At 32.1% G+C, this 14,829-nt stretch overlaps 5 protein-coding genes across 9 annotated transcripts; 3 read left to right on the top strand and 2 right to left on the bottom strand.

The window, feature by feature from the left end:
- Nucleotides 1-1,168: 1,168 nt before the first annotated feature.
- On the bottom strand, nucleotides 1,169-3,280 carry LOC106107552 (signal recognition particle receptor subunit beta). Its single transcript, XM_013288429.1, has 5 exons — nucleotides 3,058-3,280; nucleotides 2,806-2,972; nucleotides 2,545-2,684; nucleotides 2,075-2,206; nucleotides 1,169-1,494 (listed from the first exon to the last, which is right to left on the bottom strand). The coding sequence occupies exons 1-5, from the start codon at nucleotides 3,164-3,166 to the stop codon at nucleotides 1,284-1,286; spliced, it is 759 nt and encodes a 252-aa protein (XP_013143883.1). The 5' UTR covers nucleotides 3,167-3,280; the 3' UTR covers nucleotides 1,169-1,283.
- Nucleotides 3,281-3,646: 366 nt separating this feature from the next.
- LOC106107557 (pyridoxine-5'-phosphate oxidase-like) lies at nucleotides 3,647-5,360 on the top strand. Its single transcript, XM_013288434.1, has 5 exons — nucleotides 3,647-3,844; nucleotides 3,916-4,072; nucleotides 4,154-4,253; nucleotides 4,464-4,723; nucleotides 5,084-5,360. Exons 1-5 carry the CDS (start codon nucleotides 3,772-3,774, stop codon nucleotides 5,247-5,249), a joined length of 756 nt encoding a protein of 251 aa, XP_013143888.1. The 5' UTR covers nucleotides 3,647-3,771; the 3' UTR covers nucleotides 5,250-5,360.
- A 38-nt stretch (nucleotides 5,361-5,398) lies between these two features.
- LOC106107656 (histidine protein methyltransferase 1 homolog) lies at nucleotides 5,399-8,319 on the bottom strand. Of its 3 annotated transcripts, none has more exons than XM_013288616.1 (4): nucleotides 8,235-8,319; nucleotides 6,467-6,694; nucleotides 6,048-6,208; nucleotides 5,399-5,797 (listed from the first exon to the last, which is right to left on the bottom strand). In XM_013288616.1, the coding sequence occupies exons 2-4, from the start codon at nucleotides 6,600-6,602 to the stop codon at nucleotides 5,402-5,404; spliced, it is 693 nt and encodes a 230-aa protein (XP_013144070.1). In that variant the 5' UTR covers nucleotides 6,603-6,694; nucleotides 8,235-8,319; the 3' UTR covers nucleotides 5,399-5,401. The 3 variants fall into 3 exon arrangements, with proteins under 3 accessions (XP_013144070.1, XP_013144068.1, XP_013144069.1); XM_013288614.1 differs by lacking the exon at nucleotides 8,235-8,319 and adding an exon at nucleotides 6,878-7,031; XM_013288615.1 differs by lacking the exon at nucleotides 8,235-8,319 and adding an exon at nucleotides 6,804-6,891.
- Nucleotides 7,623-11,735, top strand: LOC106107657 (proteasome activator complex subunit 3). Of its 3 annotated transcripts, XM_013288618.1 has the most exons (6): nucleotides 7,758-7,929; nucleotides 8,095-8,182; nucleotides 8,259-8,396; nucleotides 9,125-9,340; nucleotides 9,703-9,918; nucleotides 10,817-11,735. In XM_013288618.1, exons 2-6 carry the CDS (start codon nucleotides 8,159-8,161, stop codon nucleotides 10,958-10,960), a joined length of 738 nt encoding a protein of 245 aa, XP_013144072.1. In that variant the 5' UTR covers nucleotides 7,758-7,929; nucleotides 8,095-8,158; the 3' UTR covers nucleotides 10,961-11,735. The 3 variants fall into 3 exon arrangements, with proteins under 3 accessions (XP_013144071.1, XP_013144072.1, XP_013144073.1); XM_013288617.1 differs by lacking the exons at nucleotides 7,758-7,929; nucleotides 8,095-8,182 and adding an exon at nucleotides 7,623-7,703; XM_013288619.1 differs by lacking the exon at nucleotides 8,095-8,182 and having other exon boundaries at nucleotides 7,759-7,929.
- A 506-nt stretch (nucleotides 11,736-12,241) lies between these two features.
- On the top strand, nucleotides 12,242-14,553 carry LOC106107567 (coiled-coil domain-containing protein 34-like). Its single transcript, XM_013288447.1, has 4 exons — nucleotides 12,242-12,910; nucleotides 13,120-13,369; nucleotides 13,686-13,832; nucleotides 14,281-14,553. The coding sequence occupies exons 1-4, from the start codon at nucleotides 12,347-12,349 to the stop codon at nucleotides 14,340-14,342; spliced, it is 1,023 nt and encodes a 340-aa protein (XP_013143901.1). The 5' UTR covers nucleotides 12,242-12,346; the 3' UTR covers nucleotides 14,343-14,553.
- Nucleotides 14,554-14,829: the final 276 nt, after the last annotated feature.

The raw sequence follows: 14,829 nt of genomic DNA, 5'->3' as shown, positions 1-14,829 counted from the left end.
TTCAGTATTAAGTTACAAATTGGTAAAACAATTGCAAAGTTACAAATTGCGCCGATGCTTCTGGAGCAGGATAAAGAGAAAGATGATAATGAAATTGGCAAAAAATGTTTACTGTCATATAACTAGATATCTTTAATTTCTAGTCTCAACAAATTCTTTACTAATTATGTAGTGAATCTCCTTCAAAATCAATTAATAAAATATGTCGCATTCAAAAATTGTAACTATAGACCGTTAACTGCATTACTGTTACTGGCTATATAATGTAAAAATTGCAAGTAACCATCTATCACAATAGGGCTGTCAATAAAAGTTCATCTAAGCAAAAAAAATGTATTTAATATTACACTTGTGCGTTATTAATGAGGTAATCATGAATATGCATAACCTTTTTTGCATAATCGAAAATTCTGCTTTGATTGTATTGAATTTAATAACAAAGGACATTTAACCCTTTAACCGATAACCCTTCTACAGATACAATAGATGATCGAATTTATCGATTCAGGTCGTTATAAAAATGAATATTCAAAAGCAACAATTAGAATAATCAATAATGTATGTATTCTGGCTGCAATGTCATCTCTCTGTCATTAGTGCGTTTCCTTACAGTCTTTTATCTCTGGCACACCCATTTTATTGAAGGGTTAAGGGTGAAGTGTTCAATAGATATTGACAACTGGATGAATTGCCTAATTTTTTCCATGTATAAAGATGTTATTCTTGATTTCAGCTATATCATATATTATGTTAAAGCTATAAAACTGCGTGTATACGCATCAAGCTGGTCTTGTACCTTCGGAGGGTAAGCACAACACATAGCTCTTCCATACATTTCTATCAGCCGTATCCACTCCTTTTCACACAATCCATCCATACATTCTTCGGTCTTCCTCTACCTTTGTAGCCATCGACATTCAATCTTAGTACTGCGTTATACGCCATGTCACCAAAATACGACAGTAATTCTTAAAAAAAAAAATAAGTGACTTAAAAAGTGTACCCAAGTTACTGCTTTACATATAAATGTAATAATAAAAGTTGAACTGATAAATAGAAAAATTAGTAATAAAAACATGTCTGGTTTTGATTAGTCTATGATTGTTTTGATCCCTATCCCATTTTGATTTCAACTTCCAATTTTGAAAGGGAAAATAAAACCAAAATAAAACATGTTTAAAACATTTTATTAATGCAAATAGCAAAATACAACGCCGAATTTGTTCAGACTTTTAAATTTACAAGAGTATAAGCAAAATAATATTTAAATGCAAAACTTAAATCTAAAGTTTTGAGATCCAGTCTTGTAGGGCCTTTATGTCAGTAGGGTTGTCGTCATCAGCCGTGTTAGCCGAGCACTCGGCTACGTCAACACGACAGCTGAGATGAGAGAACTCAAAGTCCTTGCCGAGTTTGCCGAGGTACACTGAACTGGTTGACTGGTTCGGGTCTACTGATTGCAACTGATTGGATTTGGTCACTCGTACCAAGTTACTGAAAACAAAATACACATTACTATTTTAAAAGGTTTTATGAAACATACTCTATTGGTCAAGCCTTACAATTTAAATAATCTTGCTTGTTAATAGATTAATATGAAAATTGGTACACATAATTAATAAAATGTCAAATACAAAAGAATTGGTAGTGAAATTAATAGTGGTAGAGTCTGCTTTAACATCTTCGCACTGCAGGGTCGGCTGGCACAGTGTAATACCACGACCACACAAGACAGGCGTCAAGTGGAAACAACTCCGCATTTGGTCTGATGAGTGTGGTGTAGGAGCTCTAATTTTAGTTCTTTTCCCTTTCCACCCTTTTCTTAAATGGATTCAGGTGGCTGCTTGCTCATTTGCCACCTTATATTATAAAAAAAAATAGCAATATTGACTGACCAGCTATCATCAAGTAACAATAATGTGAAGAATTGTGGTTTTTAGCTTTTTCAATAGTAGAACTAACACTTTAACAATAGATGGCTTGTTTCCTTCTGTAATTATACTACACAAGCATTCAGCAGTGAAGGGATTTTTTTTCTATAAATAAAAAATTTAAACGCCACATGTGTACTTACAGTTCTTTTTCCAATAAGCTCTTTATAACCTGACTTCCTTTTGCCATCGGCTGATCCTGCTTGTTACATAATATTAGGAGAGGAGGGCAGTTGCTCTGAATAACAGGGTCCAAGAGAATTGTATACAAATATCTGAAAAATGGACAATGCCTTTAAACAAAGAACTCCCAATAAAAAAAAAGTCAGCCAATGAGAGATGCTATTACAGTTAGTTCTGTATATGTAGTTAAGAAAATTAAAAGAAATATGTCAAGACCACTGCAGTGATAAGGCAAAAGTCAATTGTCATAATTTAGTTTAACTTTGGCTACTAGATTAAATAACTTTGCCTTTCTAAATCTGTTTCTTCAGAAAATGGTATGTTGTGTGGCTGTGAATATTTACAATTACATTCTGACAATTTCAATATAAAATAACTAGTAAACACATGTTCAATAGTATTTCTAGATTTCTTGATGTTTTTAACTTACTCTGCAACATCTCGTATCTCCTTTTGTATAGTCACAGAGTCGACAACATACACAATAGCCTTTGCACTATTCTTGTACTGATCAAAGAACTTATTTCTTAGCCTCTCTTGACCTGGCAGGTCTACAATCTTCAATGTTTTCTGAAATTATAAAAATATATGCTTAATATACCTATTTAAATGTTTATACTTTTATTTCAATACAAGGAAATAGTCTTTGTTTATAACCATGTGTTTGTGAAATATAGTACATAAAACTCACATTAGAAGTGAAATAATCCTCAACATTTTCCCTCATAGAAGTGAATGTCTGTCTATACTGTGAGTATGCCAATCTCACAAACAGCAGCGTTTTCCCAGAATCCGACAAACCAGTGAGAAGAACTGATCTTCGCAGATGTCGGCGTCGTGAGAAACACCACCAAAACACTGTAAAAATCAAAAATTTTATATTAATAAAACATAAAGTTTGATTATTGCTACTGGTTCATGTTACAAATCTTGAAATACTTACAAAATGTGAAAATAAGTACTATAACACTCAGTAAGGTTATGTATCTTGGGTCATTCAATATAGGTTCTGTGTGAATTTTTTCCTTAATAACTTCTGATTCCGATTCCATAATTGCTTTTTATAATATCTTCTTTAACTAAATTAAACTTTTGCAAATACAATATGTTTTGTCTCCAATCATATGACGTTGCGTGACAATGATGTGACGTGACAAAACAATTGACTAAAGTGACAAAAAACATGTCAAATGCATTTGACGTTATTTGTTTCGTTTAGAATTATTAGGAATTTAGGAATATTCTTTAATACATTTTTTAACAAAACATTTTCAAAAATTATTAACTGTACTGAAATAAGGAACACTACTGATTGGTACACTACTTTTGACGGATAAGAAAATGCATTAAAAAATTTACATTTTAAACGAGCATTGGCATGTGTCAAACTCTTAACCTGTCACTGTCATGTCAATTTTATCTCAGGTTATCAACTTGTTATCAACATTATCGTATTTAAATAGTGTTATAAATTGTTTTTGTTAACTTAAATCTAAATATCTCGTTTCTGATAATATTTTTAACAACTCTAGTGAACAATAGCAATTATTTAGATAAATGTTACGTGAGAAAAATTTTAAAAAATCTTTGATACAAAAAATTAATTATCCTATAATCGCAAAGCGTACAAGCTCTTTTTAATAGTATTGTCAAGCGCATGGGTATAATTCGTCTGCGAAACTTACTCACGAGAAAAGACCTTTTACGCAATATGAGTATCGACATTGGAGGTATTGTGATTTTTTTCATGTTTACTTGTTACTCCCTAATTTGCATATTAATAACGTATTTTCTTTTTAAGGTATGAGAATTAAATATAAAGATAAGGATGATACATTCCTGGAGAAACATTTAGTGTCTAAAGAACCATTTGGGCAATTTAAAGCATGGTTTGAAGAAGCATGTAGTAGGAAAGAAATTTTAGAACCCAATGCAATGTGTTTGGCCACTGTATCAAGGTATATTATCTTATATTATACTCTTCTTCTTATACTTATACTTATACTCTAAATCATACTAACATAAATGTATATTTGCAGAAATGGATATCCATCCGCAAGATTTGTATTATGCAAAGGTTATGGTAAAGATGGATTTAAATTTTTCACAAATTATGAGAGCAGAAAAGCTAAAGAGATGGTTAGTTAAACTTTTCGCTTGAATACTACAAATAGATATCTATAATAATATAAAGGAGAAATATGGGCCAATCACAAAAAAGCATTACAAATCCTTCTAAAGTCTTCAATGCAAACTAAAGGGAATATGTAATAAGCAAGTGCACGTAATCAATTCATGATTATTGTGTAGATAAATAAATGTACATAAACATCATAATTAAAATTTCAGAGTGAAAATCCAAATGTAGCAGCAACATTTTATTGGGAGGTCTTAAATAGATCTGTAAGAATTGAAGGTTATGTAGAAAAGCTTTCTGAAGAAGAATCCACTAAGTACTTCCATTCAAGACCAGTCCCAAGTCAAGTTGCAGCTTGTGCGAGCTACCAAAGCACACCAATTGAATCAAGGGATGTCCTCTGTGAAAGAGAGAGAAAATTGGAGGCAGAATACATGATACCAGAGAAAGAAATTCCTAAGCCAAGTTATTGGTGAATACACACTTTTTATTAAATTTTTCAGTCCAGTACTTTTTGAATTAACTCATTATTGCATTATCATGGCTATTACTCACGTCTATTTTTCTAGTGGAGGCACCAACTAGTATCAGACAACTATCAAGGGTCCATCTTCAGAGCGAGTGTTAATGGGGTTGTTTCGCGGTCGCGTCGCACCACGCACTGACTCAGTCAAGATGGATCAGCGATGGGTTCGATACTAGTCGGTGCCACCGCCGGAAAAATAAACGTAATTGCCGTTAAATAATTATTTATAATTATTTCTCACAAACATTTAAATAATTTGAGTATTTCCTCATTATGTTAGTATAGATAATGGAAGAATGTTTTCAGGGGTGGTTACATAATACGTCCCAGAGCTGTAGAGTTTTGGCAAGGCCAACGGGATCGACTGCATGATAGAATAAAGTTCAGAAAACCAACAGAAGGGGAAGTAGTTGATGGAAAACTGCTTCATGAAGGGGATGATGGTTGGGTTTATCAGAGATTATCACCATAAATCATGAAAAGAATAATTATGGTAAGAGATATTGATGTCTTCCATTTTGTTATTTTACATAATAATAGAAAAAATTAGGTCACAATTAATGTTAAATTGTTAAAGATATAATGCAATCATAATTTTAATTTTTAAATAAAACAAATGCACTTCTATATTCTTTTTATTTTTAAAATTTCCCTCTGTATACCACCAGAACTTTTCCATACAACTTCGCTATTTAATAGACCAGTTTTTTGTATGTACATTTCGAACTGTCTCATTCCTCCTCCGACACCAAAATAACATGTTTTTGCTCCAACATATGCACTGCTATCTTTGCTTAACCTATTCAAGAATATATTTGTAAGTTTCTCATAATTTTTCTCATTATAAATTGTTTCTGAGGTTAAAATAAAATCATAAACATCAGTGTTTGTTAATTTCTTATCAAATGATGCCCAATCTCCGGAATAAAATTTGCATTTTTTTATTATCTCCTGTCTTTGTTCTTTTTCAATGTTTAGAAGCACACTTGGTATTGTAACACACTCTATTATTTCCTTGTTCTGTAAAATAAAACTCAATGACATATTGTTTTAATATTTACCTATAAAAGGTATTATTTAAAACAAATCATTAACTTGTTATGCTGCACTCAATTGTATGATAAAATTACATTCATACAAGCAACATAAATAGTAAATTAACACTTAAAATATTCCTCTGATATTTTATGTGCTAATTTACTGTTTAAAGTATTTTTTTACTTGCATACTTTTGTACATTCCAATAATGAAAAATTCATCATCTACTTACATAATCTTGAAATGTTACTATTGAGTCATTTTGTAATGCATAGATACCCAGGATGCCTACACCACATCCTAAATCTAGTACTTTCGCTCCTTTAAAATTGATATCTGTATCTATTAAATACTTAATAATGTCACTTGTGCATTCCCACACTTTAAAACCTCCTGGAATACAATAATAGCGATCATAATTCAATTTAACCTCACCCACATTGTCTATATTTATGTGTATAGAATGCTATTGAATAACAAAATACTTGTAACTTATTAAAAAAATACATACAGATGGGGCAAAAGTAATAAAAAAAGCAAGTACATATGGTAAGATAAAATCTGTTTACATAAATAATAAGCTTAAAAAGATAAGTGAAATTTTACAATTCTTTCTTAGGTTGAGGGAGTAATGAGGTATTTGGAACAAACCTTCATATTTGCCAGCAATCAAATCACTGTGCTCCTTTTCAGCTAATTCTAATGCATTAAATTGATAATCTCCACTAGAAAATAGTTTATCACAGCTACTAACATGCCCTATTTCAACATCATCGCATACAAACATCTTTGCATGAACCACAATATCGTCTAAATCATCTATTTGCTTGTTCGGTATAATCTCTTCACATTCAAACCACTTGATTTCTTCATTTTTATCTGTAACATTATTTAATCCAAATTGAAACAAACACTTTTACTTAGTTTAAGTACATTTAAAAATTAATTTGCACACTCATATGAACATTTTGTTGACAAAATAACCTACAGTGCACGTTTATTATGTTTGATTTCACTTTAAAAACATCCATTCATTGAGATTAAATAGCAATCATTTATTACCCTCTGTTTTTTCATTGTCCGAAATACCCAAAAAATTAAATTTAAAAGTAGACATTGTTTAATTCATAGATTCGTCATAAATTTCAATTTCAATATAAAATTAAAAATTGTGGGACGATTGAGGTCAAATGTCACTCTGACAGTGACGGCTTAATAACAAAGAATAATGTCTACAAAATTGGCAAAGAGTACGTTTTAGAAATAATTTCGTTTAAAAACAATTCATAGCTTTTCAGTTAAACGGATCTATTTCTATGTTAAATGTATTTACCAATTTAATCCTTTTTTGTAACCAAGATTGCTATTTTCAATACTATTACTAAAATATTAAATGGTACAAATAGCATTGTACTGTGTAGAACCACAAATTATAAAAATAGAAGACGACCCACGTAACCGAAGGTCAACATTCCCAAAACAAGTCTCCCTTGCTTTCTTTCGTTGAAAGAACGACGATTTCTCTTTGTTTATTTTAGCAGCCGCTAAAACTTCCTACTGTTAATAACTTAATATGTTATTGATGTTTGCAAAGTGAAAAGAAAAAAGTAATGATGAAAGTTAATTCCCGTTATGATTTTTATTTCTGTTTTTATAAATAAAAATCTGTTACAGATTATTCTTATATAAATGCATTTAAAAATTAATAAAAGCAGACTTTGAATGCAAACTTAATTATTACCTATTTGATCTCACATCATAGTCATAAAATATTTGAAAGACATTTAAAAAAAATTAAAAAGTATGTGAACAATCTTACTGTCACCGATTGCGCTTAATTTTAATTAAAATGGAAAATAATAGTACTTTAGAAAAAATCTTAGACGTGGTAGGATATTTCTTTCTTTTGATATTTTAATAATTACAGAACGTTTCAATATAAACTGTGAACGCATCCGATTTATACACTTATACATTCATTCAAGCGCACACCGAATTGTAGAACTTAAGTAAAGAAGTTTCGTGAATTTCAATTTACTTTATAACTTAAGGGATTTAAGTATACTTGGTCCCAATTAAAACATCTTAAAATAATGACAGACGTTACGAAAAAGGTAATCCGTATACCTACATTATATTGTTATTTTCCTTTAAATTTTGACACGAGTGGTGAACAGTGAAGTGACCGAGCAGGCAGCCGAGTTTTGCGTTAAAGTATACGTCTAAGTTCTGTTAAAATTCCAGTTTTGTAAAGCTTTTGATACGAATTACCATTTTAGATTAAATTTTTGTGGTGACTTATAAGTTAAAAGTAAAAGTCAACATAACCTCAATTGAGCAGCCATGGGTCTCGGCGAAGCCAGCGTTGTATGTGACGTTTACTACAAATTGATATTATAAATGTTTTTAAGTATCTTACGCCTTATGAAATGTTGTTTTCCAGGTCCAGGAATACAAAGACTCCTTGAAGCAGAAAGCTGAGCACTTAATTATAAAAGGATTTCCAGAAAAGATAGTGCTGTTAAATGAGCTGTTAGAAACGTCAAACTTTCAAAATCGTGATTTAGCAGATGTCCATCAGGTAATGGCTTCTTCTTTTTTTACCATTTGGTATTATATTACTCGTCTAAAAACATAAACTTTTAACTGAGTATATTGCTTATGAACGAAATGCGCATATTTATACGTGTAAGGCGCCATTAAACGCTTACGAACGAATGCTCTGCAGCAGCATAGCAACAGAATAAAATTATTTTGAAATACGACTGTTGCAATTTACGATTATTTACTGCAAATATTAAACGTTAAATATTTAAAATAAAAATACTATTGCAAAAATAACTAAAATGTCTCTTCTAAAATTTCAAAATATTGTATTTGCATATTTTTGTTCATAAAATATAATTTTAATAGATTACTTAATATTAGAATTATTTTTCTAACTTAATAATTAAGCATAGTGAACATTGAGAATTTTCTTTTCACAATGAGATTTTACTGCACAGCCAACTCACTTTATTTTTTTTCTTCAATTACTTGTTAGAATTATAAAATGTCTACGGTCAGCATAGGATAACAGAGTGTCCCACAATTCCCACAACACAGATTACATACTGAATGTATGAATTCTAATCTTACTAGTAACTTAATATTATAAATCTGAAAGTATAGATGCATATTTGTTATCTAGATGTTGAAGTTATCTCTGGAAAGTTTTAACAGATCTTGATGTTTGTCATAGATCTAAAACATAGCCCAGATGGACCATTTGGCTATTTACTTTTATTTTTTAATTCTTTTCTATTCCAGGACTTAAACATTCCAGTTCCACAGCCAATAACATTGAATGAGCCAAATGCAAAGCGTGCAAGAGTAGATTCATCTGACAATTCCAGCAATTCCACAATAGATGGCACAAAAGTGTTTGCCTTGCCAAATGGAACTGTACCTTGCAATAAACCACTCAGCGACCTTATCCATTTAGTTAAGCCACACATCAGAGAACTGGTCGAGGATTCTAATTTGGTAAGTACATTTAAAAACCCATTTTTCTCAAAATTATGTTAAATTTAATCCTAAGATTTAATTTTAATTATGTTCTTTTATTATTAGTCAATTAACAGTCCAGTTTTTAGCAAGTATGTATGAAAATGGATGGATAGAATTATGAGATTATAGACTTTAATTATTTAATAGTCTTTTTTTTTAAATACAGTTGGAAATTGTGTTTAACTTTCAATGTGAATGGTCTGTACAAACATAGGAATCACCTGTAGTTAATTTTGCATTTATTAAACAAAGTTATGTCTATTTAAAATCATTTTATAGTGATAATTAATAGTATTTTGCTATTCAATCTATCTTAAACTTTTCTAAAACAATTTCAGCTGAAAATGTGGATTTCATTTATGATTCCAAAAATAGAAGATGGCAATAACTTTGGTGTGTCAATACAAGAGGATACGCTGGCTGAAATTCAATCTGTAGAGTCGGAGGCAGCTGCATTCTTTGACCAAATCTCTAGATACTTCATTTCAAGAGCAAAGATTGTTTCCAAAGTCGCTAAATACCCACATATTGAAGATTACAGACGAGCAGTCAGAGTAAGTCTTATAATTTAATATTTTATGTACTACATATTGTCCACGACTCTGTTCGCGCGGAATTAAAAAAAACTTCTACATCTATGCCAAATTTCATTGAGATCCATTGAGTCTTTGTGGAGATTCATTCTAACAAACATCTGCCTAGGCACATAAATTTGTACTCTTGTATGTAATGAGTAAACTAAAAACTACTACCTAAAAGTCTACATTATCACTTAGTAATAAGCTATTAGGATAGTATTACTACTTGAATTTTTACTTTGCGGACAATTTTCCGAGCAAAAGCTAGGAGTTGTATAATTTAGACTATTCTCAAATTAGCTCTAATTCTTTTCACTGAGTGGGTCAATATAAGCTATAGTATAAGCTGAAGTTTGCTATTCTAATCTATATCTATACTAAATTTATCTATACTTATGTAGTTATATCTATATCTATATTCTATACTATTATAATAAAGCGTAAACACACACTTCTTTGTTGCCTAAGATGTCAGCAATTACAATATATTTTTGAATAACCCTTTTTTTATTTTTTTATAACTAGGGGTAAATATTTTGGATAAAAACCCTAATGTGGGAAAGAGACCATAAGTTGATGCCAATATCAAGGAAGCAAGGTTGTCATCATGTCATGTCGTTTTGACATTTGTAATTTGACAAATGTAAACAATAAAATAAAATTTTATAATTTCATGCGGATGGGAACAGCTAGTTACTAATAAGGAAAAAAGTGGTCTTTAAAACTGATAGGCCAATTCTAAAACTTTTCCACTAAAAAAACTACTTTATTACTAAGTAAGATAGGCCATATTTAGTTTTTTAAATTCCGCGAGATCGAAGTTCTATGTACTTGTTATGGATGGATGGATGAATAACATAATTATATGTTCCAGGAATTAGATGAGAAAGAATATTTGTCACTTTGGCTTGTGATGTGCGAGATCCGCAACCGCTACTGCTCCTTGCACGACATCGTCATCAAGAACTTGGAGAAGATCAAGAAACCACGTTCATCGAATGCCGAATCACTTTATTAGCCAGTAAATCTCAATTAGTACTATTGCCACAAGGTTTCCTTGTTATTTAAGTATAAAAAACAACATTTTTGTTTCCCAATCACGAATTGTACATAATTACTAAGAAGTATTCCACATTTTAAGCACAATTGGTCTTTTCGAGATCTGTTGCTGAATTTTGACAGTTTGAAATAGTGTTGTTGATGAAAGCCAATGTAATGTTATTTAACTATAATGAAAGCCATTTCTAAGCATTAGACATTTATGATACATTATCCATACCAATGTTCTTTCTACCCTCATGTAGTTTAATTCTATCAAACTACCCTCACAACATTTTTATCATAACATTAAGTGCTGTGCTCTTCAATGGTGAATTTCGGTTAAGATCTACCCTACCATTTTTAGGTTATATTTTTTGAATTCAAACGGTTTCTTAACAGAAAGATTTGCACTTGTTACAATATCTAGACGTGTTTAATTATTTTCACAGAATAAAAGCATTAAAATGTATAATTCCGATTTTGAACACCGTTTACCCAAAATGTCGTCTGTCAAGATCTTAATTTAAGCGTAATATAGATTGAAAAAAAAAATCGTTTATATTCTGTAAGTTAAATAGTTTAATTTATTGACACATGAGAAATTTCTGTTTGAAGTGCCTGAATATAATAAGTTCCAATAAGGATGGATGTTGTGTAATCTATCCTTGTATTTCAATGGATTGGCTGTATTCGGCGAATTATATAAAAAACTGATTCAATACCCAATTTAATAATAAATGCATTTGTATAAATGTAGTTTCAATTTATACCCAAACTGTATTCCTTATTGTAGGGTTTCAAATATCTTGCTTCAAAACATCTCACAAGTGCATTAACGCCAAGATATTTGAAAGCGTGTATTACACGATTTACTTTTGCTTTTTTATAATAAAAATAAAACAAATTGATGAAAGACAAACCGTTGGTTTCCACAGCTACTGTACAATATATCATGTAATCAATTCTTTAATTTTCTATGAAAAACTAATGCAATGTGTGTCTACAGTGAAAACTCACTGTTACGTGTTACATGTAGCGGCTCTCATTTCGGTTTATTTTAACGTTTAAAAGTTCAGACAAGCATTCATTCCCTTTCCCATTTCCTTTAAAGGAAATTTTAAAAACTAACATGATGAAAGTAATGAGGTTTTCTTAATTTCTTTGAACTCCGCGTTATTTTAAGTCTCCACCTGGCCAGTAAATGCAACTGAAACATTAACAAAAAATCTCTTCATATTTTGACATATGATTTTCTTTTTGATAGTCATTGACAAATATACTTTAGATGGTCGATGGCATTTTAATAAGCCTTATAATAATTTTTATAATAATCTTTATCAATGCAATATAATTTTTGAGAATCATGATGAAAAGGGATCTATACAGGGGCAACTTCGGCGACAGCGAGCAAAATGCGTCGGAATCCAATTTGAAGTGTAAAAAATCTAACCATATTTTCAACGAGGCCGGAGAGAACATACAATATCACAGTGATTCCGAATCACTGGGCTCTAGGAAGAGTAAGACCCGTTACGTTAATCCTGCTATTTATATAGAGCCTGTGGAATCTTCGAGATCTGCGACTTCTCTGCAGACAGATTTATCATGTGTCGAAGATGTGACTCCGCATCCTCACAGCACTTACAGGAGTAACTCGACTCCTTTCCTCTCCGGTCGCGTATCTACCACATCCTCTGGTAGTGTAAAGAGGAAGTCCTGCCGTCTGGCAGCACACGATTACGAAGGTCAAATCGACGAGGATAATACGCCAAGGTTCGGACGGACATATCGCGAGGAAGCCGCGGATACTTTCCGCTTGTCGGTCACATCGCTTTCCACTACGACCACGGCGAAGGAAGAACGGGAACAATCGGAGAAAAAGAAGCAAGAGGCATTTCAACAGTGGCTTAAGAAGAAAGAACAAGAGGTATGTGCTTTTCTGCTACCTAATACAAAGAAGTTTTTAACCGGGAATCCTCAAGCACCTAACTTATGAATTGGATTCCGATTTGTACCAGTTTTTAAGATCGAGCACAATAATATAACTGGTCTAATGCAATTGTTGGTTTTCTTAATACGAAAAGTCATCACTTTTAGCTATAGACAATCACAGAATTAACTTATTTAATGATTCAGAAACGTGAAAAATTGCGTTTGGAGACATTGAAGCGTCAGGCGGCGCCAAAAATAACGCAGCAGCAGCGCGAGGAATCGTTCCGGCGCTGGACGGAACGTAAGCGTCTGCAGATGGAGCGGCGCCGTGCGGACGATATCATGCGCAGGTTCGCGCAGAGCGAGCATCTCGAGCGCGAGAAGGAGAAGCGCGAGAGGGAGAAGCAGGAGAAGTTGGCGGACTGGATATATAAGAAGGAAGAGGCGATGAAAGGTTGTATAGTCCAAATAATTGTGGGACAGTAAACGTAAATAGTTGATGAATGAACTGAATGACGTGAAGATACTATAAAGTGTTAGGAAGAAAATCAGTATTGCGGTGGAGGATTGGCGCAACACTAGATTATTGGCATATACGTCCGTCCCTATCTGACTGCTGTCAATGTCATTTAGACGTATCCGTATAGCGCGCCATATCCGGCGGGATAAGTGGCTCTGTGTGTTTGAGTTAATTACTATAATACAATTAAAATCATCTCTAATAATAGAAAGACCTTTGGTTATTATGATTTATTTTATATAATGTATAGCAATGAAGACACGCGAAGAGCGACGTGCGGCGCGCGCTGCTATTGAAGAGCAGCGGCGACGCGCACAGGGCGAGCGAGCCTACCGCGACTGGCTGCGCACCAGCAAGCACAAGCCGCTGCCTGTGCCCCTTAACCAGGGGGAGCTTAGTAAATTATTTTATCTACCCTATAGACAATCGAAAGTAGCTTTGCCACAGATATGGCAGCGTCAATTCTCACGACTTCAGAGTCCTTTGAGCGATAGAAAATATAGTGCATAGATATTTTGGCACCCGGTAATTTTGTGGACAAAAAAATGTCAATTGAGCGTCAGGGTGATTTTGTCATGTTTTTACATTCAACAATTAATTTACTTCGAGTGCTTTACGCATTTTGTCTGCTTTTTGAATGTAATTCAATGAAAACAACATGATAGTGGCTAAAAGTAGTGAAAGAGATATTGTTTTGAAAGTGGGAGATTTTATGTTGCGGAAAAGAAGCAATGCAATACAGTAATTACACTACAAAATTTAAATCATCATATGCCTGTTGCAATGCAGAACTATAGTAATTGGTAATTTTAAAACCAGTCTATAACTAATGGTTTCGTTTCTAGGTATGCGCGGATCTGTGTCACAGATGTACATAAACCCAGTTCCATGGAAATCTGAGGTTTGAAGATTACGAGATTGAAAGTAGTTTGTTAATTTGTTTTAAAGTATTTATTTTTTTCGTCATCGTGTCTGTCGTCAAAATCGTCAACATTTACGTATAATTTTAGATTCATGTTGACTTTTCGAACGATAATTTTATCCGTACTTGTATTGTTTTTGGAAGTGATGTGTTTGTGTAAAATTATACGAAATAAAACAAGTTTGTTGGTTTGAAACTGCTTTTATTAATAACTATAAGGGTCCCTATAAGTTAAATCTGTATATATATAATTTAGTACAAAAACTTTAAGCGTACTATTTTTACAACATACATAAAATATCAAGGAAATAAATTATGAATACCAAAAATGCATTTCCTTTTTTTTTTATCATACAATTAGTAGAACCCATAATTGTGTATAAGTGAATTATTGGCCAAAGAAATTATTAAAAAAGAACTTGAAAGCGAAGAACATATCCTTCTCTACCATTTATTATTAATTATTCGTAAC

The sequence above is a fragment of the Papilio polytes genome, unplaced genomic scaffold (genome assembly GCF_000836215.1).
Source record: "Papilio polytes unplaced genomic scaffold, Ppol_1.0 DF821956.1, whole genome shotgun sequence".
Lineage (NCBI taxonomy): Eukaryota > Metazoa > Arthropoda > Insecta > Lepidoptera > Papilionidae > Papilio > Papilio polytes.
The sequence above is the reverse complement of the archived record's forward strand: the minus strand, read 5'-3'. Positions and strand labels throughout refer to the sequence as shown.

Bases quoted from the DNA above. Each gene is read 5' to 3' on its own strand.
- LOC106107552 (XM_013288429.1), bottom strand. From the start codon at position 3,166: ATGGAATCGGAATCAGAAGTTATTAAGGAAAAAATTCACACAGAACCT. The intron at 2,685-2,805 runs GTGAGTTTTATG...TTATAATTTCAG, and splicing joins AGGATTATTTCACTTCTAAT to AAAACATTGAAGATTGTAGA. The intron at 1,495-2,074 runs GTAAGTACACAT...TTTTGTTTTCAG, and splicing joins AGCTTATTGGAAAAAGAACT to TAACTTGGTACGAGTGACCA.
- LOC106107557 (XM_013288434.1), top strand. From the start codon at position 3,772: ATGGGTATAATTCGTCTGCGAAACTTACTCACGAGAAAAGACCTTTTA. The intron at 3,845-3,915 runs GTATTGTGATTT...TTTCTTTTTAAG, and splicing joins TATGAGTATCGACATTGGAG to GTATGAGAATTAAATATAAA. The intron at 4,254-4,463 runs GTTAGTTAAACT...TTAAAATTTCAG, and splicing joins GCAGAAAAGCTAAAGAGATG to AGTGAAAATCCAAATGTAGC.
- LOC106107656 (XM_013288614.1), bottom strand. From the start codon at position 6,932: ATGTCTACTTTTAAATTTAATTTTTTGGGTATTTCGGACAATGAAAAA. The intron at 6,695-6,877 runs GTAATAAATGAT...ATAATGTTACAG, and splicing joins GGACAATGAAAAAACAGAGG to ATAAAAATGAAGAAATCAAG. The intron at 6,209-6,466 runs GTTTGTTCCAAA...ATTGTATTCCAG, and splicing joins GATTGCTGGCAAATATGAAG to GAGGTTTTAAAGTGTGGGAA.
- LOC106107657 (XM_013288617.1), top strand. From the start codon at position 7,665: ATGGAAAATAATAGTACTTTAGAAAAAATCTTAGACGTG. The intron at 8,397-9,124 runs GTAATGGCTTCT...TTTCTATTCCAG, and splicing joins ATTTAGCAGATGTCCATCAG to GACTTAAACATTCCAGTTCC. The intron at 9,919-10,816 runs GTAAGTCTTATA...TATATGTTCCAG, and splicing joins ATTACAGACGAGCAGTCAGA to GAATTAGATGAGAAAGAATA.
- LOC106107567 (XM_013288447.1), top strand. From the start codon at position 12,347: ATGATGAAAAGGGATCTATACAGGGGCAACTTCGGCGACAGCGAGCAA. The intron at 12,911-13,119 runs GTATGTGCTTTT...TTAATGATTCAG, and splicing joins TTAAGAAGAAAGAACAAGAG to AAACGTGAAAAATTGCGTTT. The intron at 13,370-13,685 runs GTTGTATAGTCC...TATAATGTATAG, and splicing joins GAAGGAAGAGGCGATGAAAG to CAATGAAGACACGCGAAGAG.